This window comes from Trachemys scripta, chromosome 10 (genome assembly GCF_013100865.1).
Source record: "Trachemys scripta elegans isolate TJP31775 chromosome 10, CAS_Tse_1.0, whole genome shotgun sequence".
In the NCBI taxonomy this organism is placed as follows: Eukaryota; Metazoa; Chordata; order Testudines; family Emydidae; genus Trachemys; species Trachemys scripta.
Window position 1 is genome coordinate 35,351,597 of NC_048307.1, and position 26,016 is coordinate 35,377,612.

General features: G+C 55.8%; 1 protein-coding gene across 3 annotated transcripts in view; it reads left to right on the plus strand.

The window, feature by feature from the left end:
- The window catches only part of CAPN15 (calpain 15), a 94,637-nt gene extending 73,220 nt beyond the window's left edge, over positions 1-21,417 (plus strand). For 2 of the 3 annotated variants that reach the window (XM_034784177.1, XM_034784178.1), the window contains exons 3-12: positions 5,814-6,022; positions 7,309-7,492; positions 10,141-10,364; positions 11,543-11,668; positions 12,841-12,993; positions 14,704-14,865; positions 15,734-15,963; positions 16,770-16,915; positions 17,611-17,789; positions 18,153-18,330. In XM_034784177.1, the coding sequence (XP_034640068.1) occupies positions 5,814-6,022; positions 7,309-7,492; positions 10,141-10,364; positions 11,543-11,668; positions 12,841-12,993; positions 14,704-14,865; positions 15,734-15,963; positions 16,770-16,915; positions 17,611-17,789; positions 18,153-18,330 (1,791 nt within the window). Of the gene's footprint in view, positions 1-5,813; positions 6,023-7,308; positions 7,493-10,140; positions 10,365-11,542; positions 11,669-12,840; positions 12,994-14,703; positions 14,866-15,733; positions 15,964-16,769; positions 16,916-17,610; positions 17,790-18,152 lie in introns of all 3 variants that reach the window. The other variant, XM_034784176.1, reaches the window with a different exon arrangement.
- The last annotated feature ends 4,599 nt before the right edge of the window (positions 21,418-26,016 follow it).

The window sequence follows — 26,016 nt, forward strand, 5'->3', positions numbered from 1 at the left end:
TCACTTTCCTGCCCAGTGCCTCAGTTTCCCCATCTGTAAAATGGGATAATGATACTGACCTCTGTAAAGCACTTTGAGATCTACTTATTTAAAGCGCTATAGAATACCTAGACATTGTAGCTTTTATTGTGGGTGGAATCTGGGTACCATCGCTCCCTTTTGCTGGTGAGGAATTCACCTCCATCCTCACTGAGCCCTGCTGGGGTTTTCCCCTTACAGCTCCCCACTGGAGATTATTGACCACCGGAATGCTGACTCTGAATATGAGGCTGTAGAAAATTATGGTCTACATTTATTTTTATCGACACCCATCTTTGCCAAGGCAGCTAGGCACCTTTACATCCATAAGGCCCTGACTCAGGAAGGTATTTACACATGTGCCTAACTTTAAGCAAGTGAATTTGGAATCATTGGAGCTACTGGCATGTTAAGTGTATTGCTGAATCAGGACCTAAAACAGTCAAGTAGAGAATAATTCACCTCATTCCCTGATGGCTAATCCAAGCCTGATCAGACAGAGAGGTCTAGCCCAGTGCCCTGCAGCTCACCAGACCCCAGAGGCACAGCGAACTCTCTCTGGTCAGCAGTGAAGGTATTATCCCTGAAGCTTGCAGCTAGATCAGCCAAACTGATCAGAATTCCTGCAACAGGAGAAGCTTAACAGGGTTCTGGGACCTGAAAGAAATACACCATGATGGATAATTAATAAAGCAGTAAACCTCTCGTCATCTCCAGATTTCCCCCACTCTTTCCTGTTCCTCTCCTCTCGTGTGCTGGGTCTCAATCTGTGCTCCCATCATAACAGCATGAAAGATTCTGCCTGACTGAATTCATTCCCGCTCTGTGCCTGAATTTAAGAGAAGGTTAACGATCTGCCGCTGTGTTTGATGGTACCCAGATTCCACCCACAATAAAAGCTACAATGTCTAGGTATTCTATAGCGCTTTAAATAAGTAGATCTCAAAGTGCTTTACAGAGGTCAGTATCATTATCCCATTTTACAGATGGGGAAACTGAGGCACTGGGCAGGAAAGTGACTTGCCCAAGGTCACCAAGCAAACCAGTGGCAGAGCCAGGAGTGACATCCATGTTTCCCAAGTCCCAGTCCAAGGTTCTTGCCACTAGCAAGTGCCTCCCACTAGCCCAGATCAGCTGGATGCTTTCTCCATAAGGTGCTCCTACATTACAGTGAGGAAAGCAGGAGAGATTAGAGATTTATTTAGTAGAAGCAATGAATGAAGGTTGCCATCAAAGCATCCTATCAGAGCAAATCATTGCAATGGCTATGTTTTGTACAGACCGCTGCCGGAGTCCGGACTCCAGACTGGATGGACCATTGCTCTGTTCTGGTATGGCAGTTCCTATTTGGACTAGTCCCAAGCATCCAAAATATATGGAGTAACCTCTTGAAGCCCATTGATGCTATTTGCATCAGCAGTCTTCTCTGGCCGTTTATTCCATATGTTAGTAGCCCTCTGAGCGAGGAAGTTCTGCTTGAATTCACTGATGATGGCATTCTGCTCTTGTCTTGCTCTGTTTTGCTCGTACATTTCAAAATATTTCTCCCTGGGTCTGTGTATTAACCAACAGGGCCCTGGCTTTATTCCTTTTTAGCCTTGTCCTTCCTCTGTGTCCCAGAACAGAGTAAGATTTAATCTCCCCACCTACAGTCTTATTTCTGCCCTGCCCCCTTTGGCACAAAACTCGTTCAGGTTCTCCCATTTCTTTTGTCTCTTCGCCTGGCATTGTTTCCCCTTCTCATTTCTCTCTCTACCTTATGCTGTCTGGATCCCCTGATCCTGCATCCCTCCCTTCCTTTCTAATGGTAACACCTGGCACTAATAAAGCACATTCTGTTTTAAAGCACTGCACAGACACTGGGGCAGATGCTGGGTTGATGCAAATTGTCAGAGCTCCATCAAAGTCAGGAAAGCTGTGGCAGTTTACACCACTTGAGAATCTGCCCCATTGGCTAATCCTCACGACCCCCCCCTCTGGTAATCGAGCAGACTGTTGTACAAAGGGGGAAACTGAGAAACAGAGCAGGAATGACTTGCCCACAGTCATGTCCAGGGTGTGTGGACACAGCAGCTGGGAGGTGTAATTCCTAGTGTGGGCTGACATACCCACGCCAGCTCTGCTCAGGTACCCTCCTGCCCAATCCTTGGTATGTACTCGGGCGGCTGCCTGTGCCACCGGGGCCCACTGCTGCTGTTAGGAGCTAGCCCATGTCTCTCTAGACCAGATCAAGCATCGCATCCAGAAAGGCAGCTGGGTGGGAAGCCTCAGCGAGCACAAAGGAAGGGGTGGTGACAGGGACCCCGCGCGCTAGATAAATGGTAACTGCTCCAATCTCGATGGTATCACTCCTGGTCCAGTGACGAGGGTGCTTGAATGAGAGTCAGGAGAACAAGGTTCTGTTCCTGGCTCTGACACTCTCATTGCTACCGACCTGTGCCTCAGTTTCCCCATCTGTCCAGCGGGGATCCTGACACAGACCCACCTTTGCATGTGCAGTACATCAGATGGTGCTGGTTGCAAATAGAGCACAGGTCATTTGCTCATCAATTTAGTCTCTGAATGTGTGGCAAGGTCCCCCCAGAGAAGACTAAGGAGGCCCTGGGACTTCTATTGTTCGATACAGATGAATATTGTAAGTGTGAAACTTGTTAGTAGGAAAAAACCCTCTGCAAAATCAGGAAGGCTGTGAACAATTAGGAAACACTAATTAAAGAAACGAGCAACCCCCCACCTCCCACAGTGATTTCAGACTGGAACAGGAGCCAAAAGAACTAGCCCCATAGATCGGGGTGGGCAAACTACAGCCCGTGGGCTGGATCTTGTCTGCCAGCCATTTTAATCCGACCCTCGAGCTCCTGCTGAGGAGCAGGATCTGGGGCTTGCCCTGCTCCGGCGCTCCATCCGGGGAGCAGGGTTGGGGACCGCTCCACGTGGCTCCCGGAAGCAGCAGCATGGCCCCGCTCCAGCAGTGTCAGGGACCTTGCTCCCGGAAGCAGTGGCATGCCCCAGCCTCTGGCTGCAATGCATAGGACAGAGGTGGGCAAACTTTTTGAGCCAAGGGCCACATCCTGGTGGGGAAATTGTATGCAGGGCCGGGGCAGGGGTTTGGGGTGCAGGAGGGAGTGTGGGGTGTGGGAGGGGGTGTGGTGTGCAGGAAGGAGCTCAGGGCAAGGGATTGGGGCAGAGGAGGAGTGCATGAGGGGGCTCAAGGCAGGGGGTTGGGGTGCAGAGTGCAGGAGGGGCTCAGGGCAGGGGTGCAGGAGCTGTGCAGACTGCGGGAGGGGGCTCAAGGCAGGGGTGCAGGAGGGGTGTGGGGTGCGGCAGGGGGGTGGGGGAACAAGGGGATACAGGTGCAGCAGGGAGCTTAGGGCAAGGGGTTGGGGTGCAGGGCATACAAGGGGGCTCAGGGAAGGGAGTTAGGGGGCAGGTGGGGTTCGGGCTCTGTGCCGGCGCCGCTTACCTAAAGCGGCTCCAGGTATCTCCCCCGAAGCTTCCATTGGCTGCAGTTCCCCATTCCCGGCCGATGGGAGCTGCGGGGGGTCGTGCTTGGAGGCAAGGGCAATGCACGAAGTCTTCTGCTCATTCCGCCCGGGGGCTGCAGGGATGTGGAGCCGGCCACTTCTGAGAGCAGTGCAGGGCCCACGGTGCCACGGGGGGCAATTCCGCGGGCCAGATCCAAAGCCTTGACAGGCCGGATCTGGCCCGCGGGCCATAGTTTGCCCACCGCTGGCATAGGAACACCTCGGGGCCTCAGCTCTACAATCTGCCCCCATCCCAAGCGCGACCCCTGCAGCTCCACTGACCGGGAACTGCAGTCAATGGGAGCTGCAGGGTGGTCCCTGCGGATGGGGCAACGTGCAGAGCCGCATGGCTGCGCCTCCGCATAGGAGCCGGAGAAGGGACGTGCCGCTGCTTCTGGGAGCCGCTTGAGGTAAGCCCTGCCCGAAGCCTGCACCCCTGAGCCTCTCCCTCTGCCCCAACCCCCTGCCCCAGCCCTGATTCCCCTCCTGCCCTCCGAACACCTTGATCCCAGCCCAGAGCACCTCCTGCACCCCAAACCCCTCATTCCCAACCCCACTCCAGAGCCTGCATCCCCAGCCAGAGCCCCATCCCTGATCGCCCTCCAAACCCCTTGGTCCCAGCCTGAGCACCCTCCTACACCCCAAACTCCTCTGCCCCACCCCAGAGCCCGCACCCCCAGCCAGAGCCCTCAACCCCTCCCACACTCCCAACCCCCATTTTGTGAGCATTCATGGCCCACCATACAATTTCTATTCCCAGATGTGGCCCTCGGACAAAAAAATTTGCCCTCCCCTGCCATAGATAGAGAATGTCATTTAAATCACATTTGTTTTCTATTGTAACAATTCGATTTTTCTTTAATTTAAAAAGATCCTGGTTTGTATCCAGCCAGTTGTGAATAGTCTGAGTAAATGTCATCTCTCCTCTGTCAGGGGCTGCTCCCTTAGGGTTATGACAACAGATACACCAACAGTTCTCTAGCTGGCCACAGGGTCTCCAAGAGTAGACCTGAATGTCAGCCCCCAAATCGCTTTCTTCTTTATCTCCTACACAAATCCTTCAACCCAGCCCTCTTCCTGTACTGCGTCTGTCAGTTCCCAGAGCTCCAGTAGATCCTCTTCCTATGGGTGCACTGGCTTCCTGGGGAAACCCTCCCAGTGCTCAGCCCGGCCTATGATGGGAAGGGAATTGGACGGGCCGGGGCTGGGGCAGCAGCCCTCTGATTTTTATCTCCATTGTCTAATCTCTGTGCTCCATGTGTCCTTGGTCAATGGCTCCTCCCCCGCTCTGCCACCTCAAGCTGAGTGCTTCTGAGCAGCCTGCAGCTTCCATGACTCAGAGACCACAAGGGAGCAGCTGGCAAAGTCTCCTTGATGGTACAGAGCAGTGAGCGTTTAGAGCATGGTTTAGAGTAGAGGTTTCCTTGGAGATTTGCTGCCAGGGCTTTGGAACTGTGCTCCGGCTCCGCTCCAGCTCCAGGCAAAAACCTGCAGCTCCACTGCTCCAGAGCTGCTCCGTGCTCCGCTCCAAAGCCCTGTTTGCTGCTATTCTTATCGTCTCGAGGCCCCGGTGTGCGGCACATGGTGAGAGACAGGCCCTGCCCCAAAACTGCCCAACCTAACTCGCCAAGACGGACACGGTGTGAGAAAGGCAGGAGTATCCATCCCACTCCACAGCTCCAGACTGACCGACAAGCCCATGATCACACAGGGAGTCTAGCAGAGCGGGGAATTGACCCCAGGTCTCCTCATTCCTTAGCCACGAGACCGGCCTTGCTCTCGGGAGGGTGGAAAGCAGTTGTGGTTCCCATGTGTTCATAGGGCTGCACATTCCTTGTGCGAGGGCGAATTCCTGCTCTTTGTGAGATACCCCCTGACCCATGGGGAATAGCGGGATGGTCCCTTCAGCCTGGCTCAGCTTCCTGCAGGGACCTACTTCCTCCATCAGAGATGCTCCACTCAGCAGCAGCCCTGGGAAAAGCCTGCTGAGGTCTAATGCTGCTGTGCCCTCTCCGCTACAGTCTCCGGGCACCTTACTCTGAATGCCAGCCTTAGGGGAGTGTTTGAGGTGCCACTCTCCTTGGCAGCAACTTGAGGGCTCAGCCTCCAGGGTGTCCTACCCTCCCAGCCAGGGCAGTGGCAGATACACCTCGGCTCTTCCTCTTGGGGGACGTGGGGAGCCAGGAGTCCCCTCCCATTGGAGGTGCACTGACAGTGCTGTGGGGGGCTGTGTAGACATGCTCCTGCCTTACAGTATGCTTGTGTTTACAGAACAAGGTCAACTTTGTGGATGACAGTTTTCACCCAGGGCCCAAGGCGGTGGGGTTCCCTGATGGGGACAGCGTGCAGCAGAGGGTGAAGCTGTGGCTGCGGCCCCATGAAATCAACTGTAGCATCTCCAAGGACTGGTCAGTCAAGTGGTCAGTGTTCCGGACACCACGGCCCTCGGACATTCTGCAGGGACTCCTGGGAAACTGCTGGTAAGGGGCTGAGATCGCTCCAGCCACACCAACCCTCTCTTGTGTTCACACAAACACCCTGTGCCAGCTGCCATCCCTCATCCCATCACGGACCCCAGTCCTCTTCATCTACCCCCTACATCCGCTGCTATCCCAATCCCTAGCGTGCCCTCGCCCCTCATTATAAAGCCAAAGTCTCCTCTCCTATTTTGTGTCTGCATCTATGGATGATCTCCCGCGTCCCATTCCTGATCTCCTGCTGGACCAGTTCAGACAGGGCCGCAGGGATCTGTCCCACTCCCTCGCGGTCCCTGCCCCTTTGCAGTGGCTGCATGTGCATGGCTGTAAGATGACGTGGGCATGGCCAGGAAGGATAAGAGGACACTGGGTGGCCAGGAAGGATAAGAGGACACTGGGCGGGAAGGACCTTGGCTGTTTTACAGTGGCCTGTCTGGAGGTTTAGATGCCGAGGGAAGAACCCCGCAGTGGCAGATGTGGGATCATTTGCCTCATCCTGCTACTTAATAGCTAGCAATTGGCTCAAACCCTGAAGCACAAGGTTTAATGTCCCTTCCAGAATGGTTGCTGATGAGCACTTGGCATGTTCCGTGCCCATCTACATGTTTGCCCCCTGGACTTGGCAGTGAGTGGCCGGGATAGCTCAGAAAGCCAGCTCTCTCCTTGGTCTCTGGAGCTGCCTCGTCTCTTTCCTCTCTGCAGCCCATGGGGAATGTAAGGCAGAGTTTTTTGGGTGTTGACTGTAGGTGGAGGGCACTCCCTGCTGGCAGTGCCAGGCTGTGTACGTGTGTATGCTTAGCCAACCCGGACACCGTTCTGCTATTCTTCCTGAAGGCAGAAAGCGTGAAAAGGGCTAATCCATTGGGCAGGGCCAGTGTGCAAAACACTCCTTGCCCCATAGGGCTGGATACAGCACAGGGGCCAAGTGTGCTGCAGCTGGAGTCCCTGGCAAAGCTCCCAGGGTTAGGCTGGCACTTCGCCCGCCCCAGCCAGATCACAGGTACCCTGGGGCTGGGGAGTCCCGCAGCTGACTGAGAAGGCAGGACTCCAGCTGGAGGGACCTTTCTGTTCCAGGGGCCCAGCTAGGTTGGTGGAATCCGAGGGCACATCCAGTCAGCTCCTGGCTCCTCTGCGGAGCAGGTGCAGGAATATCCCCGAGGTGAATGTTCCCTTTTCCCCCCCACCCACCAGGCCCTGTGCCCCCTCTCAAGGCTGTCTCTCCATGCCAATGCCGCAGACATGCCTCCCCCAGCACAGTTTCTGAGGCCTCTTGTCTGGTCTCTCCCCAGGTTCTTGAGTGCCCTGGCGGTGCTGGCAGAGCGGCCCGAGCTGGTGGAGAAGGTGATGATTACACGGACCATGTGCCCGGAGGGAGCCTATCAGGTGCGGCTGTGCAAAGATGGCACGTGGACCACAGTGCTGGTGGATGACATGCTGCCCTGTGATGAGTGCGGCTACCTCCTCTTCTCTCAGGTCAGCACCCCCTTCTCCTGCCTTAGCAGCCATTGGCCACTGGGCAGCTGACAGGAGGGGTTGATGTTCCATGGGCGAGCGGTCGGGGAGCTCTGACGGGCGTGTGCTGGGACAGAGAGCGACGCAGCAGGAATAGCCCCTTCCACCAGGACATGTAGATCAAAATCACAGGGCTAGGGGGATGCTGATCACAGTCCACCCCGTGCCTCGCCGTTGGCTGTGGAGTGGGTAATGGGGAACAGTCACGCTCCACAGCCTGCTATGGGGTGAGTTTCTCCCTTTATTACAGTAGCTGCAGGCGGTGCCTGTGTTAGGCTGCCAAGCTGTCTCCATTGCAGCCTCCTGGGTCTCACATGCATGTAACTTGCTGAGTTTCCTTCCTCCCTTCTCCACTTACAGACTATTCTGTTTTTTAAGCATGAGCTGTTTTTGAGCCTTGGGATGGGAGCAAAGAGGGCCGCAGTTTGAAGCAGGGCAGGGCCCTGTTCTCAGTGAGGACTGCCTCCGTTAACCTTTGCTTAGTTTGAGGGGCACGTTAGACATAAACACACTCTGAGCAATTGTCAGATCGCTTCTGGGCATGCTCAGCTGGCATCTGCTCGGATTGTGACTGATTAAAAAAGGCTCGGCCCCTTTGGGACATCACTGCCTGTTCTCCCTGCCCAGTCTGACAGGCCCAGGGGCAGCTTGCTGGGCTTGTTTGCATGAAGGAGATTGGAAGTGTCCTTTCTGAAACACAGACCGGAAAATCCTCCGGACAAACTGCACTGCCTCAGTGTCAGAGACCCGAGAAAATCAGGGGCACAGAAAGCTGTGTGGGTCTCTGCTAGGCTGGCAGCTTTCTGCAAATCCTCAGCATTCATTTCAAAATCAAAACAACCGTGGGCTGGATTTCTGCAGGCATATGTTCCAACTCCCACGTGAGTGCACTGAGATCTGTAGGAAAGCCAGGACACCATTAAAAGGGAACTAAAAAGGGGGGAAATAGATCTGTGCCCAGCTTGTGCCTCCTCATGAAGCACAGAGAAGGCTGGATAAGAATTACGTGTATATATTTTCAAAATAAAGTGTGTTTTTATTTCACCTTTGAAATATCAGAAATATTAAGTCAGGCCTTCCCCAAGTTTTCTGGAGGTTTCCTTGCAGGTCTTGCATGTGGATTGAACTTTCTTTGGTCTTGGGTGGAGGAGCAGAATTGAATCTTTAAGAAAAGGATTTTTTCTCTTGGATGTTTATTAGGTTTTGGAGTTATAAGCGATAAGCAATGTGAACCAAAAGCTGCGTTTTAAAAAGTCAAAATAAGAGTGGCATCAAGGCCCACTTGTATGGGATCTCAAGCAGAGATAAATAACATTTTGGGGGGGCAGGGAGGAAGGGACTTTTAAAAACAAAACACAAATGCACTTTCAGGCTTTCTTTATAGACCATAAGGAAACCTCATTCTTCTCCCCCGTCTTGGAAGGTCCCACCCCAGTCACCTCCTCCTGGAATGTCACTTTTCAGTCACGCAATGTGGATAATCATAGGGTGCGCTTCATCTGTTGATCTCAAAGCACTTTACCACGGTTCCTGCAGCATGGTGTTAGCTCAGCCAGGTTGCATGTAGGCAGTATTTTCCTTTGCTTTTTGAAATGTGTAACTTAACATCTAGCCCCAACAAGAGACATGCCAGATAGCGCCTCAGTCACTTTGCTGTCATCTGCTCCTCCTCTGTTTTTTTTATCTCCATAGGCTGTAAGCCGCTTGGGTGGGGAGCTGCCGGGTGTTTGCAAAGTGCCTCACTCATCTAACAAAGCACATGCCATAGGATTATTTATTATGTGGATTGTGGTAGTGTCTAGGAGCCCCAGGCATAGACCAGGACCCCATTGTGCTAGGTGCTGCACAATCAATCATACAGGCTGTGCCTTGTGGCTAGTGCTGATGGAACCTTTGCAGATTTCTAGTTGTATTCATGCAGTCTTTGCATTTATTTATGAATATATAATCAATGCCACAGCCTAGCACCAGTAATAATGCCATAGCCTAGCACCATAACAAAGCAACTTAAGGGTACGCTCCTCCTGCAAAGCAGCCTCTGTCTAATTAGTTCTCCCCATTGTCCCCGCGCTGCGGGGGAGAGAAGTTTGCTGTTGTGTCTCTGACATCTCTGAGCTGTCATCTATTTGTCCTTGAAGCAATCTCGTCTCTACGTTGTGTGAAATGTAATTGATTCCATCTGTAAGTGCTCTGTAGTCAGCCTAATCCATGGGGCTGGGTTTGGGGGGGGGGCGGGTGTGAATCCAGGCATTTCAGGACTCGTTTGAAATCCCCTTTTCGTATTAAACATTCCTAAATCCAGATTTACTGGGAAGTGGGGCCATTAGCCTGTGTTTGAAAACCTATCCAAATACATCTCTGCACCACACTGTCGGTGGAGTCTTCACAGCTTCTTGGGTCAACTCCAGCATTTGGGGGGGGGAAGTGATGCCACAGGAACAAGATGCTGGTCAGATAATGCTGTGTGATCTTTGCAGGGTGGGGTCAAGGAGACTTGGGGGGAACTTTCGCACAAAGGTCCTGACTTGCATTAGTGGGTGAGTGCGATTCTGTGTAGCTGGCCCCACGCCTCCATGTGGTTGTAACCCCTGGTTCTTTCCCTTTCCCAGGCCCAGAGGAAGCAGCTGTGGGTAGCCCTCATTGAGAAGGCTCTGGCCAAGCTGCATGGTTCGTACTTTGCCCTCCAGGCGGGGCGCGCCATCGAAGGCCTGGCTACACTAACCGGCGCCCCCTGCGAGAGCCTGATGCTGCAGGTCAGCTCCACTAACCCTCGCGAGGAGCCCATTGACACTGACCTCATCTGGGCCAAAATGCTGAGTTCTAAGGAGGCTGGGTAAGACGAGGCGGGAGGGGTTCACGTTCAGCTGTCAGGAGCATAGAGTTGTAGAAGAGAGGCTAGAGTGTCAGCTCTCATTCATAGAGAGCACAGAAGAGAGGCTAGAGTGTCAACCCAGGAGGCAACCTGCCCCACTTGGCAGCCCTGATAAATTTTGGCACCAGGGCCCTGGGCATAGTGCTAGGAAGTGACTTTCACCTTGTTCGTTTTTGTACAGAAAATCCAACCCTGATGAACTTCCCTCCCATAGTTATCCCCAGGCTGGGTTGGGTTTTAACGGCTGATCGTTAACCTGATGATTCATTTGATGTTTTTGCTATACTTGAGTTTTGTTTTCCAATCTTCTATATTATTAAGGCCCCACCCCTGCATATTCCCCCATTGGGGCGTAACATTGCTGCCGTGAGAAGTGAAACCGGATCTGTGAGACTAGGAGAAGGCAGGGTTCATTTGGATCTGAAGGGCGTTGGGAGATGCAGGGAGAAGAGAGGGAAGTTAGGGTCCTGGATGGCAGGTAGTGTTATGTGCTGGAAACTGGTGATATTTCTCTCTGGCAGGAAAGGTTGGAGCGGGATGGCAAAACAGACCATTTGTGATGCCCAGGGTTCTGCTGCACAGTTCATCAGCTGCCCTTTTCTTTAACGATGTAATGCCGCCTGCAGAGACTACAGATCCCAGCATGCAGTGCTTCTCTGTGCCTGAAGTGGGGTGCCCAGTGGAAGCTCTAGAGTGCAGCACGCAGTGGTCTATAACCTGCTCCAAGCAGACTGGAGTGCTGTGTGCCAGGCCAGTGGTCTCAGCAGGCGCCATCTCCATGGGGTGGCTGCAGTCTGTTCCGCTGTATGCCTGGCATGGGCAGCCCTAGCCCTAGGCATTGCCAATGGGGCCCTGGGCTGGAGCAAAGTACGGGGAGACCTGGGGGGCTGTAGGGTGAATAGAGAGCGAATGTTCCCGAGAGCGGAATGTGTGGCTGGCACTAGCAGCTGTGGGCTGGCACCGGGCCGCCTGTCACTGAACCAGGGGAGCTCCTCTTGGGGTTCGAGAATGATTGATTGTCCCTGGCTCCGTGCCCTTATGTGGAGGGGGAGGGCCAGCTCCCAGCCTCTCCTCCCATCCCTGTCAGTGCCACACAGTGCGGTGCCAATCTCCTCTGTTTTCCTCCCTGCCCATTGCAGGTTTCTGATGGGCGCCTCATGCGGTGGGGGCAACATGAAGGTGGATGATGCAGCCTACGAGAGCATGGGCCTTCGCCCGCGGCACGCCTACTCAATACTGGACGTGCGAGACGTGCAGGGCTACAGGTGAGCTTAGCCACGGTGTACAGGGTGTCATGTCACCAGCCCCCTCTGTGCTCGGGGGGCGGGGAGAGCAGCACAGAGAAATTGTTCAGCCCCCTGCGCCTGCCCAGGGGTTACTGAGACCGAGCCTTGCTCTAGTTGGGTTCGTGGTGTCAGCCTAGGGCTTAGCTGAAATCCTGGGGGAAAGGGAGAGGGTGTGTCACGTGGCTGAGGATAGGGGTGTTGGGTTAAGGGACTGTCTGTGCTGAATGGCCCCCCTGCAGGCCTTGGCCCCGAGGGGACCCCAGGAACCCCAATAACAAACACTGGCCAAGTCCCCCCAGTGGAATCCCTTGCTCTGTCCCTTGGTGTCACACAAACTGGTTTATGTTTTGGGGTGCTGCTGTGCTGTAGGCCGGCCCCCCCGGCATCCTTGCCCGCTGCATGCTGGATGGCCCTGATCTAGCTGGACTAGCCGGCCCAATCTTTACTGGCCAGGGGGGAGGGAGCTGCACAGAGAGGTTCCCCGCCTGCCCCCCTGATTTTGTCTGTTTGTCTGGTACAAACAGGCCAGCCTCCAGCTGCAGCTGTAAGGGCCTTGGGGTGGGTCTGCCACCTCATCCTCACTGGCAGCAATGCTGGGCTTACGGGGGGAGGGGAAGAGAGGGGGCATGCTATGGGAGACCTGCTTTCAAAGCTAGCTCAGCGGGCTCAGTTTGGGATCTCTTTAATGGCTCGCCTACATCACACCACCCTGCCCTCGGTGCTGTTGTGCAAGTGGCCTCTGCTGAGTGCAGCGTAAGGACGGTATATGGGTCGCAGCAGATACAGGATGGAGGGGCACTGGCGGAGGTGTGGGGGGCCCAGGGCTGGGATAGCAGGCAGGGGGCTGTGGGGTCTGAACTGAGGTGCACTGGCAGGGCAGAGCTGTGCTGGGAGCCCAGGAGTGGGGTAGTGGCAGAGTGAGGACAGGAGATTGCACAGCCCCTGCCTGCACTAGGCCTGGGTCAGGCCATGCTTTCAGTCCCCTGGTTTTGGGGATGCTGTGCTTTTGTGCTGGCTCACTCCCGGGGGGTGGAGGGAGAGAGTCTCGGGAGATGAAAACTGTCTAGTGGGTTGTAGCTGACGAGTGCAGTAGCTGTGCCCTTCACCTGGCACTGCTGTGATTCTGGGGGCTGTTCCCTCTGCCCCATCAGACTCCTGCGGCTCCGGAACCCCTGGGGCCGCTTCTCCTGGAATGGCAGCTGGTCCGATGAGTGGCCCCACTGGCCGGTGCACTTGCGTCACGATCTGATGCCCCACGGGAGCAGCGAGGGCGTTTTCTGGATGGAGTATGGCGACTTCATCAGGTAAAGCCGAGCAGGGGCTCCCCGCATGCCAGCGCCTGGGGGCTACACTGGGTCCCCCTCGCCCTGCTGGACTCCGAATTCCTGGCCTCACCGTTATCTATTATAGAACAGGAGACAGGAGCTGGGCAGCTGCCCCCCGGGCCTGTCCTGCTTCCCCTGGGACTGAATCTAGCGAGAGCCCCAGATCCCAACATCCCTGGGCTCAGATCAGACTCTGCTGCCATCTGCACTGAGAGTCCAGCTTCAAAAAAAGCCAAGCTAGGCAGAGCTTGGCTGAGTGGCAGCTGGGGGTGGGAGGGTACTGAGGTTTGTGTGGGACGAGGGAGGTGGCTTAAAGGGAAGGAGAAGGGGCAACAGGATAAAATTACAAAAGGGGAAATTTAGCCCCTAAATCAGGAAAAAACTGGCTGCTTTTGAGCTCTCTCAGAGCTTCTCGTGGGGCATTGGGGAAGCTGTCACTTGGGACAGGACACAGCTCTGGAGAAATCCTGAGGGCTGAACCCTGCCCTGCCCTGTCCCCGGGCTCCCGTGTACTCCACGGCAAGGCAAGCCCAGAGCCTGTGGAGAGGACCCCTGGGTTCCCATGGCAGCCTGGGGCCGAGGCTCATGAGCGTGGGTAGTTGGGCACGAGGTCAGACATGGACAGATACACAGACTGCATTAAAATGCCCCATTCGGAGTCGGTAGTAAATGCTCCAGGGGCTGGGAGGTCTCTGAGCTAAGATAGTCCTCGCTAGCCCCTCTGGCCATGGCAGTGCAGCGGGTTGGCCCCTGTGGCAGGGGTCTGTGTTGGTTCCCGCCCGTGATCCCAGTGGGTCCAGTATGTGGCGCAGGGTCAGACCTGGCCAGTGTTGGGATGGGGAAGTCCTGCCTGTCTCCTGCCAGATGTGCTGCTGGCGATTCGTGGGCCCAGGCCAGTGGTGTGTGCCACCTTAGAGGAGACTTAAACCCGAGTGCCTGGCTGTTTGTGGGCCTTCAGGGCCCCAGGGGCAGGGCTGGCAGGGTCTGGTGCAGCGCTGGCTGGGCTGTGCCCACATCACCTGTCCCTTGCCAAGCGCGGTGCTTTGGCGCCACCTAGTGGTGATCAGCATGCCGGTGCCGTCTCCTGAAGGGGGAAATCCTCTCCCTCTAAAACGCCTCTAGTCCCTCATGGTCCTTTGAGGCTCTTGGGTGTCGGGGCAGGGGCTGTACTAGTTGGGGGAAGAGCCATTTAATCCCCCAGTCCCTCAGTGCTGCTCTCCTTTGTTTCTGCCGCTCCTTCCCTCTTTCCCACCCACTCCTTGCCTCTTCCACCGGGAATGCCAGGGGCTGGGGAGCCTGGGCCAGGTCTCCATGGGCAATCCCTGTAGCACCCCCTGCTGGCCACCCCGTCGGGCTCTGGCTCCAGCCTGGGAGCCGTGGAAGGAGAGGGGCTGAGCATGCTGGCTGGGGCGAGTCTGGCCTGGCCCCTGCTCACTGGGAAGCCCTTCTCCATTGCAGAGGATGTGGATCGTGCCACCCTGACCCACCCCTGGTGCGGCTCCTGTCCATGGGTAGCCATCTGCATCCTCCTTGGAGGTGCTCTGTTGCCCAGCGGTGGGTAGGGGCTGGAGTGGGGTGGGACTGGATCTACTCACCAAGGCCCTGGTGCAGCCTGGGTTTGCAAGCCCCAGTCCAGCCATGGCTGCCGTTGCCTGGAACTGACACCGGCTTTGGCCCCACTCCTGGCAGATATTTTGACTCAGTGGATATCTGCAAGCTCCACTCAGACTGGCATGAGGTTCGGGTGCAGGGGACCTTCCCCAACAAGGCCAGTGGACCCGTGACGGTGACCTCGCTGACGGTGCTGGAGCGTGCTGCGCTGGAGTTCGCTCTCTTCCAGGAGGGCAGCAGGTGAGGCAGGGAAACCAGGTCTGACACTTGGGCAAGGAGCAACACCTTGGATCTAGTTCAGACAAGCAGTGCAGGGGGGAACAGATCTGGGAGACAGGAGTCTGAGGTTCCATTCTCAGCTCTGCCCCTTGCCCCTGGGTGACCATGGGCAAGTCACTGCCATGCTCCGGGCCTCAGTTTCCCCACTGTAAATGGTGATAATAATCCTGCCCTGCCATTAACATTTGCAAAGCTCTTTGGGATCCTTGTTCAAGTGGTGCTGGCGACAGGCCAGCTGTTGTTATTCCCTGACTGTCCAAAGCAGCCTGGGCTGGGAATGGCCTGGATCAGCGTTTCCCCCAGCAATCTCCCAGCCTCCCTCCTGGGGCTGGCTTGGGAAGGTGGCTCTGCTGAGATGCCTCGGCGCTGCTTACTGCGGATGAGAACAGGGCCTGGCAGGAAGCGCTCTGCCCCATCTGCCGGCGGCGGGTGTAAAGCACTGACTCGGTTCAGGAGACACATGAAGGGGAAAGATGACCAAGATCTGTGTCTCCCTCTGCCTGAGCTGTCTGCAGGCAGGAGGGGTTTGTCAGGCAAAGGGCATCCGGGCAGCAGGGGGAGCCTTTCTTGGGTACACACTTGCCCCCTGTAGCCCTACCCTGGATTACAAAACTATGCCTGCAAAGCACTCTGGCTGCTGCTAGGGGGCGCTTCTGCCATGCTTTCCCCAGGCCCAGCTGGTGGATCTGTTCTGCTTGACCTGTCCTGCTCACGGCAGCACAGCTCAGCTTGGCAGTAAAGCCATATCCCCTGGTTAGAGCCTCCCCATCCGGGTGGGCAGAGGCATGGCTGGCGCAGTCCTGACTTCTTCCCCCCTCTCCCCTGGCAGGCGCTCCGACACGGTGGACAGCCACTTGCTGGACCTGTGCATCATGGTGTTCCGCGCCACCTTCACCAGCGGGAACAAGCTGACCCTGGGCCGTCTGGTGGCCCACAGCAAGCGGGCGGTGAAGAAGTTTGTGAACTGCGACGTCATGCTGGAGCCGGGCGAGTACGCTGTCGTGTGCTGTGCCTTCAACCACTGGAACGCCCCGCTGCCGAGCACGTCCTCTGGCCAGGGTGAGGCCCCAGGCGCACTCCCGGCTCGGCACACCAGCCCGCTGAGCATGCCCTGCAGGGACGGGCTGTGGGTCCGGCTGCACTGCCGCCTCGATCCCGTGCTGCAGGCAGGGGCAGAGGGGATGGGGGGGCAGTGGTATCTTCGTGTGGCTTCCCCCATTGGCTGGGCATGTCCCTGCAGCCTGCCCTGAGGGGCTGTGGTGTGGGTGAGTCGGAGAGGGAAGAGAGTCCCTTGGCGAGAGTCCAGGTCCTTGTCTCTCCAGCACTGCGCCCCATCTCCGTTTCATGAGACACAAGCGATCTCCTGCGATCTCACGGGGGAAAGAGGGCCACCATCAGAACAGCTCACCCTGCCCTTCCCCAGCCTGGTACCTCCAGGCACAGAGATCCCTCTGCCAGGCTGAGTGCCCAATGCCAGCCCTGCCAGTCCTCTGCCTCCTAGGAGCTCCCCTAGAGCCAGCTGTACCAGCAGTTGGCTAGTGAGTCACCTCCAATCACTGCAGACTGACTCAAGAATTTCCTGTTCCAGGCGCTATGTGACTTGGGCCAGTAACAGCGCCACCCTGTGCCTCGATTTCCCCTGTCCGGGGGTGACTAAGGCCTGTCCCAAGGGGGCTGTGATGTCGGTGGAGCTCGGCGAGGTGCTGGTGAAGGGAACAGGGTGCCCTGGGCAGCATCCTGTCCCGAGCAGCAGGAGCTGAATTGGAATCTGATGGACGAGCTGGATGCAGGGGGAAGCACTGGCAGTATGGTGGGGGCCAGGTGGCCTGGTGCGCCCCCTCATTGAACCATCTTTGTATCCCCAGTCTCCAGCCCCCCTGCCGACAGCGCCAGTTACATCCTGGCCATCTACAGCTCCCGCCTGGTGATGGTGGAGCAGGTCGAGGCGCAGCCCACCACGCTGGCCGACGCCATCATCCTGCTGACCGAGAACAAGGGCGAGCGGCACGAGGTGGGTGCAGGGCCCAGCTGAGTCCCAAGCTGCTGGCTGACGGGTCGGTACACACGGGCTACCCCCGGGTCCGTCTGTGCTGCAGCCTCCCAGCCCGGGGAGAGGGACGCACGCTAGCGGGCTGGAGCTAGCGCACTACAAATAACTGGGTGGATGTTGCAGCTCCAGCTGGCGCTCTGCCTGCTCGCCCCTAGCTTACCGCTGCCCCCAGCTGCTTGTGGCTGGAGAGGGTCTCCCCTTTGCTGCAGGTTCTCTGTCCCTCACCCACAGGGTGCCCGGCTAAGCTCAGTCGTGTGCCCTGACCTCTGGGGGCCAGGCTTCCCTCCAGGCGGGTAGGGCGGGCTGGTGGGAGGGCAGTGCCTGCCTGGCGGATCCCGCAGGCACCCTGCTTGGGGTGCATGGGGGTGTGAATGGGCTCAGTCCTTGGAGAGCAGGGAGGGCAGGGGATAGGGACACAGGGCATCCCTGCGCCTGCAAGATCATCCCTCCCTCCCCTGGGTGCCGAGGTGGGTAAATACTGGTGATGCATAGCGAGGGCAGGTGCCTTGGATAGCTTGGGGTGAGCAGGAGAGGCCGGCAGCTCTCTGGTTGGCAGGGTTCCTGTTGTGACGGCAGGCACCAGGCACTGACTCTGTGGCTCTGGCACAGGGGCTGGGAGGGGCCTGCCCATCTGACTCTGCTGGTTGTCCCGGCAGGGCCGCGAGGGGATGACCTGCTACTACTTGACGCATGGCTGGGCAGGGCTGATCGTGGTGGTGGAGAACCGGCACCCTAAGTCCTACCTGCATGTCCAGTGTGACTGCACAGACAGTTTCAATGTGGTGTCCACGCGTGGCAGCCTGAAAACACAGGATAGCGTGCCACCGCTGCACAGGTGAGGGGCACCCCACTGGGGCGAAGGGCACCTCGGGGAATGCCAGGAATGAGGCTGCCGTGTGACGGGGCCTGCAATGCCGACCCGGACTGAGAGACCCCTCCCCCTGGGGCATGGCCTGGCGAGGGGATCTGGTGCTACCAGCTCGACCACAGAGACCCCTATGGGGCACGGGCTGGGCAGGGAATCCGGTGCCGGGGTGGCCGGGGCATGGGCTGGCGAGGGAACCTAGCTTCCGGCCATGGCCCTAGCAAGGCCCTGCATGAGGGAGCCCCACATAAGAGCACGTGTCTCTCAGTAGCTGCACCCATGGGCTGAGAGCAGGCTCTGGCTGCACCCCCACTAACCCCTCTCCCCCTGTAGACAGGTGCTGGTGATCCTCTCCCAGCTGGAAGGCAACGCCGGCTTCTCCATCACCCACCGCCTGGCGCACCGCAAAGCCGCCCAGGCCTTCCTCAATGACTGGATGGCAACAAAAGGGACCCACAACCCGCTGCTCACCCCCGAGGTGGCAGGGCTGCACGGGCCCCGGCCGCTATGACAACCAGCCCAGCCATCCCTGCCCCTCTCCTGCTTCTGCCTTCTCGCTTTAACCAAGGCTCTGGCCCCGGCTGCTTCAGGCTGCTTCCCGACCCGGCGGTGCTGAGCCACCAGGAGGCAGCGCCACAGCATCCTGCCAAGCGCCTTTCCCTCAGGGCTGGGGATCCCCCCTCTCCCCCCGCTCCCCTCCCTGCCTCCGCACAACCCCCCTCCACCAACGCACGCACTTTACAGGGAGCCGGGCGGGGGCAGTCTCAGGATCCTGGCCCTTCCCCCGCCCCTCCGGTGCATGCGCTTGGTCTGGAGGAATGGCCAACAATTGCCAGGGCAGCCGGGAGCCTTGGCCAGGCTGGGGAAGGAGAACGGGGGCGGGGAGGCAGGTTCCTTCCAAACCCTACGGCCACTCAGGACTCTGCTCCCCCCGCTAGCGTCAGGCACCTGATGCTGCAAAAAACAATATACCTCTGACTGACGTCTGTCCATCTGTGTATGCTCCCTGCTGCCCACCTGGCACTGTGGGACCTGGCTCCGTGATGCCCGCCTGGACGCTGTGGAAGCAGGGCTGCAGCAAGCTGGTTGGGGCCCGGTGGAGCCAGCCTTGGGCCCTGCCTTGTCCTCCTGTCGGCTATTTGCCAGCAAAAGAGAATTGAGAGCTAGTGTGAGACCGAGCTCCTGGCAAGGACAGAGGCGGCCAGGGGGCCAGCCCAGTCGAAGTGGGCTCGCATGGGCTGTCGGGAAAGTGCTGCTGCTTTAAATGGCCATGGGTACATGGAATCGCCTCGGCCCGGCCTGGCCTGGGGCGCTGACATCTCTGCCTCCAGCCGCCTCTCATGCCAGCGGCTTGACAGGAGGCTGATGGTGAAGATCAGGGAGAGGAAGATCAGGCTGGGAATTTACATGACCTACAAATCTGGTAAAAGTTGCTGGTCAGTGCCCCCGCCTCTGATCTCTGTGCCCCCAAACCAACTCTGGGTAAAGCCTTATGCCCCAGAGGTTTCTGGGACCAGTAGTTTTTTGTCCCGTGGCCTGCAGGGGGATGTTTGTCTACATTTCACCAGGGCAAAGAACAGTATTTGGGGGCAGCCCCCTCCTGCAGTGGGCAGAACGAGGCTGCTCGGAGCTGCTTTTCCCCTTAGGAGTGGGGGTGGTGATTTCATCTGAAAAGCAGCTGTTAGCGTTTTACAAAGCGTCTTTTACCAAAATGGAGTGAAACAGCCCTTTTCTGCGCTGTGTCGTGAGACATGGGGCATGTGTGGGATTCCAGCCCCCACGCTCAGTGTGTGCGAGGAACACACGTGTACTATGCAGTACTGGCCATGGGGAGCAGTGTTAGGAGAGAAGCCATGAGCCGTGCTGGAGAACCGTCCCCTGGCACTGACAGTCCAGCCTTCCCCAGCGCGCCTCTCAACCCCTGGCACCACTGCCCCAGCTGCGTAGGGAGGCCAGCCAGAGATGGCCTGACTACAGGCTGTCAGGCCTGATCCTGGCCTGCTCTGCACCAGGGAAGCCAACGGAGCTGCCGCTGCACAAACAATTGAGCTTGACTGATGGTTCAGTGGAGCACATGGCTGGGCCCAGGTGAAAGGCGCAGCTGGAGCGGGGGATTCTCCAGGGCTATCAGTGTATGGGGTAGGTACAGCATAGCGGGTACACCAGCCAGCACTGGGGTTCGGACACAGGCTGGGGGCTGAGCAGACTCGCGCCCCTCCCTCATTGTTTGAAAGTTTTGCCATGCACTGACTTTTATTTTTTTTAAATGATCATTACTTTGAACGGCCAATCAAATCCCAGCTGGTTTAGGCAGGGAATCCCTGCCCCCCAGGTGCCCCACTCTGCAGGGGTCCCAGAGCTGCTGGTGGGGCAGGGGGTTCTGCCCAGGCACCTTGTGGGGTTTGCAGGGCAGAGGGAGCAGGGGCTGAGGGTCATGTCCAGAGCAGAGGCAGCGAGGCTGGAACGGCAGCAAATGCCTTGTGCAGTAGACGTCATGGGGCCCGTTGGAGAGCGTGGGCATGGGGTATCATGGGAGTGACAGTGCAGTCCCTGGGGCCACTGGGTGCTAGCAGGAGATCCGTGCTCATGACTGATTAGCGAGGTGGGCCCAAGCCCCCCATGCTGGCACCTCTGCGTGTGGGATTCCGAGCCAGCCGGGTCCCATGGCAGGTGACTCCCCTGGCCCAGCAAAGCCTCTCCCCCATAGCAGGCCCTTTGACATGAAAATCCCAGGGCGGTTTTAACTCTGGTTTTAAGCTTTGCACTAATCTCCCCCCAAAGGCTCCTGGGAAATGTTCTGTGTTTTTAATGAGGGGGGGCAATGCTCAGACGGAATCAGCCCTAGCTCAGCCCTGGAACCACCCATTTCATTTACCTGCCCTTATTAACATGATGCTTTTCCGAGGTCCTGAAACAGGCGCTCGGTCCCTAGGCAGTCAGGCCTCTGGTCAGATTCTCCAGCACAGGAAGGCCTGAGGCCTGCCCAGGTAGCTTGCCAGGCTGTCCCCCCTGAGCAGTCGTCTCACCCTGAGAGATCAGCTGTGCTGTAGAGACCCAGAGTGGGGGCAGACTGGCGTTCTGCTGGGCACCGAGGAGGTTGGCAGTGCCAAGGCTTATTTTGATCCCAGGTTTTATGTTTATCCTCCAGGCTGTGAGCGTGGGACACTTCTCTCCTCCCTTCTGTTTTTATGATCTGCACTGTGCTCCTTGGGAAGGAGGGAGGTGGGAATGGGGGATCCCTGCTGTGGGGATATTGCCCCTTCACTTGCGCTGCCTCTCAGACCCTGCTGGCCCCCCAATGGCAGGGAGCAGCTGAGCCAAGCTCTGTCATTTGTAGTTTTTATTTGTCAAACGATCTGTTCTGTTCTTTCCTTTCCTCCTTTGGACAATTCCGTCCTTTTCTTTTCTCTCTCTCTCTCTCTCTCTCTCTGAGCTGTGAATATTTTTAACCCTGTAAATACTGTCCAGCTCTTATGAAACACAGGCTATTTTATCAATTGTAAATCAGATCTGTAATCCCTGTATGATACAAATTATCCATGGGTGGTTTTCAAACTCAGGTTCCAACGGACCAAATAAAGTTTTGTTTTTTAATTAAGCCCCTCGTTTACTCTGTTGTTGTTTGTGTAGGTCATTTTCAGTCATACACTTGGAAGCCCACACTGGGAAGCAGGGTTTGGTAGGTTTCGTACAAGAACAGTGAAATTGATAGTTCAAAACTAAGATGAAATGACTTCACACTGTGCACAGTTAGCCTGTGGAATTAATTGCCACAAGATGTCACAGAGGCCAAGAACCTAGGAAGATTCAAAGAGGGACTGGACACATCTAGGGATAACATGAGTATCTAGAGCTGTTATAGTAAACATTAAAAACTAAACAAGAGTTTGGGGAGGAAATATAAACACTCATGCTTCAGGGCACAAGTCAACCTCTCCATAATGGGGGTCAGGAGGAAACTTTCTCTGAGGGTTTGTCATCCCATAACTGCTACTGCAGGGTTTCTCCTATCTTCCTCTAAAGCAGCTAGTACTGAGACTGGATGCTGATGTAGATGAACCCTTGGTCTGAGTTGTTCTGGCAGTTCCTACAATTCACCAATTTTATGGTGGTTCTTCCTCAAATTTTCCAAATCCTGTGAATTCTAAACTTTAGTTAATAAATTCGTGGCCTGCTGGGATGGCACAGTGATGTGACTGGGTGGGTATGGTACTGATCTGGGAAGCAGGAGAGGAGGGTTCTATTCCTGGCTCTCTGGGTGACCTTGGGCAAGAGCCTGCCTCACTCTGTGCCTCTGTTTCCCCATCTGTATAATGGGAATAATGACACCTTTGTAAAGAGCTGTGGGCCCTAAAGAGTTGGCAGGACATAAATGCTATGTGGTATTCTAACTGTGCTGCACCCTGTTGTCACTTGAAGCCTCACTGCAACGAAAAGGACTGAATTTGGATCTGTCCTGCCCCGAGCTAAGAGAATTCCTGGTAGCTAGTAGCATAGGGCCTGTGCAGCAGTGCTAATTCTGTCCACTAGATGGTAGCAGTAACACACCATCAGCTTGCCATGTCTGTTATTGCTATGTTCCTTAACTGGCCCGTGGATCAGGCCAGCAGCCCCATGCCGCTCTGGTTCTTTTAACCCTTGAGAAATCTTGGACCTGCTGCCTCCTAAACAGTCCCTGGGCCAGCAGACTCCTTAGCAAGGGGAAGTGGTCAGTGCAGCAATCGCTGTGTGGGTGAGGGCATTATTACTGCTTTGACCAGCACATCTGGCCTGGGGGACATGCTGGGAGCAGGACCCATGATATTGAGATCAGGGATGTTTGCATTCATACTGGCACCGGGGATATAGTGTGCTGTGTGGCTGGGCACAGGTGCTTGAACTGAGGCTGCTCATCTTTCCGAAAGTGTGGGGTGCCTAGAACTGGACACAGGACTCCAGCTGGGGCCTCACCAATGCTGAGTAGAGCCGGATGATTATCTCCTGTCTCTTACAACACTCCTGTTAATTCACCCCAGATTAATATTAGCCTTTTTTGCAATTGCATCCTATTGTTGACTCTTATTCAATTTGGGATTCACTCTAACCCAGAGATCCTTTTCAGCCATACTACTACCTAGACAGCTAGTCCCCATTTTGTAGCTGTGTATTTGATTTGTCTTTCATAAATGTAGTACGTTTCACTTGTCTTTTTATTGAATTTCATCTTGCTCATTTCAGAGCAAGTCTCCAATTTATCGAGGTTGTTTTTGAGTTCTAGTGCGAGCGACCCCTCGTGGCTGCATGTCAGCCACATGTTTTGTAAGCACAGGCTCCACTCCATTATTCATTATTTAATCAAAATAGTGAATAGCATCAGATGCAGGACTGCCCCCGGTGGGACCGCACTAGCTATGGTGGCCCCCATTTGACAGTGAACCATTGATAACTACGCTTTCAATACATTCTTTCAAACAGGTTCGTATCCATTTTAGAGTAATTTAATCTAGACAAGTATCAGGGGGTAGCCGTGTTAGTCTGTATCTACAAAAACAACAAGGAGTCTGGTGGCACCTTAAAGACTAACATTTATTTGGGCATAAGCTTTCGTGGGTAAAAACCTCACCTCTTCGGATGCATCCGAACATCCGAACTAACATAAATCTGTTAGTCTTTAAGGTGCCACCAGACTCCTTGTTGTTAATCTAGGCAGCATTTCCCGAGATTCCTTATGATAATATCCACCCTTACTAGTTTCTAGCAGCTTCTTTTCAGCTAATTGCCATTGCCACTGCTGTAAGGGGACGCAGTTCAGCAGTGCCACTCGCTCACACCACGTTGGAATCTGGGCCCAAGGGTCTGCATAAAGGTGAGTTATAAAATGGCCTGTGTTTTCCTAACCCCGACGGTTCAAGAATCAGGAGTCAGGCCTCAAAATCATGAGCTTTTAAAACAAAACAAAACAAAACCTGGGGCTCATTTTCTTTGTCTTCTCATTTCTTTCCCTTTTGTGGGTGGTTGGGGCCTGTTTTAAGCTCAACATTGTTTGTTTTTAAATGACAGGTGGGATTTTTGCCTTTCATTTGAATCCAGGAGCTGGGGCTTTGAGAAAAAACATCACTTATTGTGAGACTCATGATAAAAGTGCAAGTGTTGGCAACTCACTGTGTGTATGTGTGTAAGCGGGGGAATGGTCCCGCTATTGTGGGGAAATTTCCTGACTTCTGCACTACCCCGGTGAGGTGGGCTAGCGAAAGGATCTGAGTCCCCGCTCCCACTTCCTTTACCCAGAGGCCTCCCTGCCCTTGAGGGCTCCCCTTCCACTCTCCTGTCTGGCTGAGTCCTCGTAACCCCAACAAGGCTGGGCCCAGGATTCCTGGGGGGCTCGACCCCCCAACCCTGCTGTGGTCACCTAGGACAGGGGCTAGGGTGTCCCCACTCCGGGGTACTCTCTCTGCACTGGGCACCTCCCTGACCCACTGATTATTCCATACAATTTAAAGCAAATACAAGTTGTTTAATTAACAATTAATTTTAAAAAAGAATAAGGAAAAATGGGAAAGGTTAAAGGAAAACACATCACCCTGCTCTGTGGCAGGGAACATTACAAACAGTGTCTCTGGAACGTCAGGGCAGTTCAGTCTGTTCCTTGTAGGTCCCAGGCTCCTTCTCAGTCCCTGGCTGTGCTGCAGGGACGCTGTGGGTTGGACACTTGCTCTGGCGGTGGCCACACGCTCTCAGGCTCTAGGTGGCAGGACCCTTCTTCCCAGCGTCGCCCCCGCCCGGTCGGGGTTATGATCCCCCTGCAAGTTTGGCCTGCAAGGCCTCTTGGCTGAGGCGTCTCCCTGTGCTGGGCCCACTGCCCAGGGTCCCCCTCACTCTCCCCAGCTGCTCACCGCACTCTGACTGCACACGGCTCCGGACTGCCCCAGCCCCAGCTCCGGACTGCCCCAGCTCCAGCTTCACTCTGCCTCAGCACGGCTGCTGCTGCTGCTCTGCCTTCAGCTCCCTGGGCTGCTTCTCTGGCTCTGGTTGCTGCAGCTCTGCTCCCAGGACAGCTCTGCTCTGCAGGCTGCTTCTGTGACTCTGCTCCCAGCTCTGACCTGCTTCCTGGCTGCTTGTCTGGCCCCGCTGGCTCTGGTTGCTACAGCTCTGTTCCCAGGGCAGGGCTGCTCTCTCTGGGCTGTGCTCTGGCTTTGGGGCTGCAGCTCTGCTCCCAGCAGCTCAGCTCGGGCCCCTGCTCTCTCCTTAGCTCGGCCCCACTCTGTCTGATTCAGGCCATTCCAGTTCACACGGAGGACGGGACCCCCCCGGCCTCCTGACTCTCTGATTAGCTGCCCGCCCTGTCAATCAGGCTGACCTGGAGCATTGGCCTCTCCCCATTGTTCCCGGGGACAGTCAGTCTCAGGCTCCTGATTTGCCATCGACCCTTCCCCTTTTAGTGCTGGGAGCTAGCCAACCAAAACACCCCCACTGAGTGTTAGTAAGGGGGCAACAGTCCCTTTACATGTGTATGTGTGAGAGAGAGAGAGAGTTCCTGGATGGACAGAAACAAACTGATTTAAATCCATAACGCCCCAATTGCTGCAAACGTGTTTGCCCTATTCCCAGCTGGACTGAGTCACTGAGAGATGTCCTGGGTGGGGCTAAACCTCTCTGATGCCATCATGGAAACACTGGCCAGACCTTTCCTTGCTGCTTGGGTAGCGCATGAGCTAGGCCCTGGCTAGGGCCTGCGGAAATACAAATAAATGTCTGCAAAAAGAAGAACAGGAGTATTTGTGGCACCTTAGAGACTAACAAATTTATTAGAGCATAAGCTTTCGTGGACTACAGCCCACTCGAAAGCTTATGCTCTAATAAATTTGTTAGTCTCTAAGGTGCCACAAGTACTCCTGTTCTTCTTTTTGCGGATACAGACTAACACGGCTGTTACTCTGAAATAAATGTCTGTGCAGAGATCTGTTTTGAGACCAGCCAGCGAGGGGCAGCATAGTCACAAGAAATACATTGGCCTGGTTCCTGGTTCCCTCTCTAAGATACCAACCTGCTCTGCCTGAGCCCTGGATCATCCCGGGGTTTTCCTTTGGTTGCTGGGGCAGGGCGCTCTGTTCGGTGCATGTCCCCATGTCGGCAGTGCTCAGGGGCTGTCACAGCCCACCAAGCATTCTTGCGCCGCCCTGCCCTTTCCTGTCGGGTGGGGTGGCTGTGGGAGCAGTGG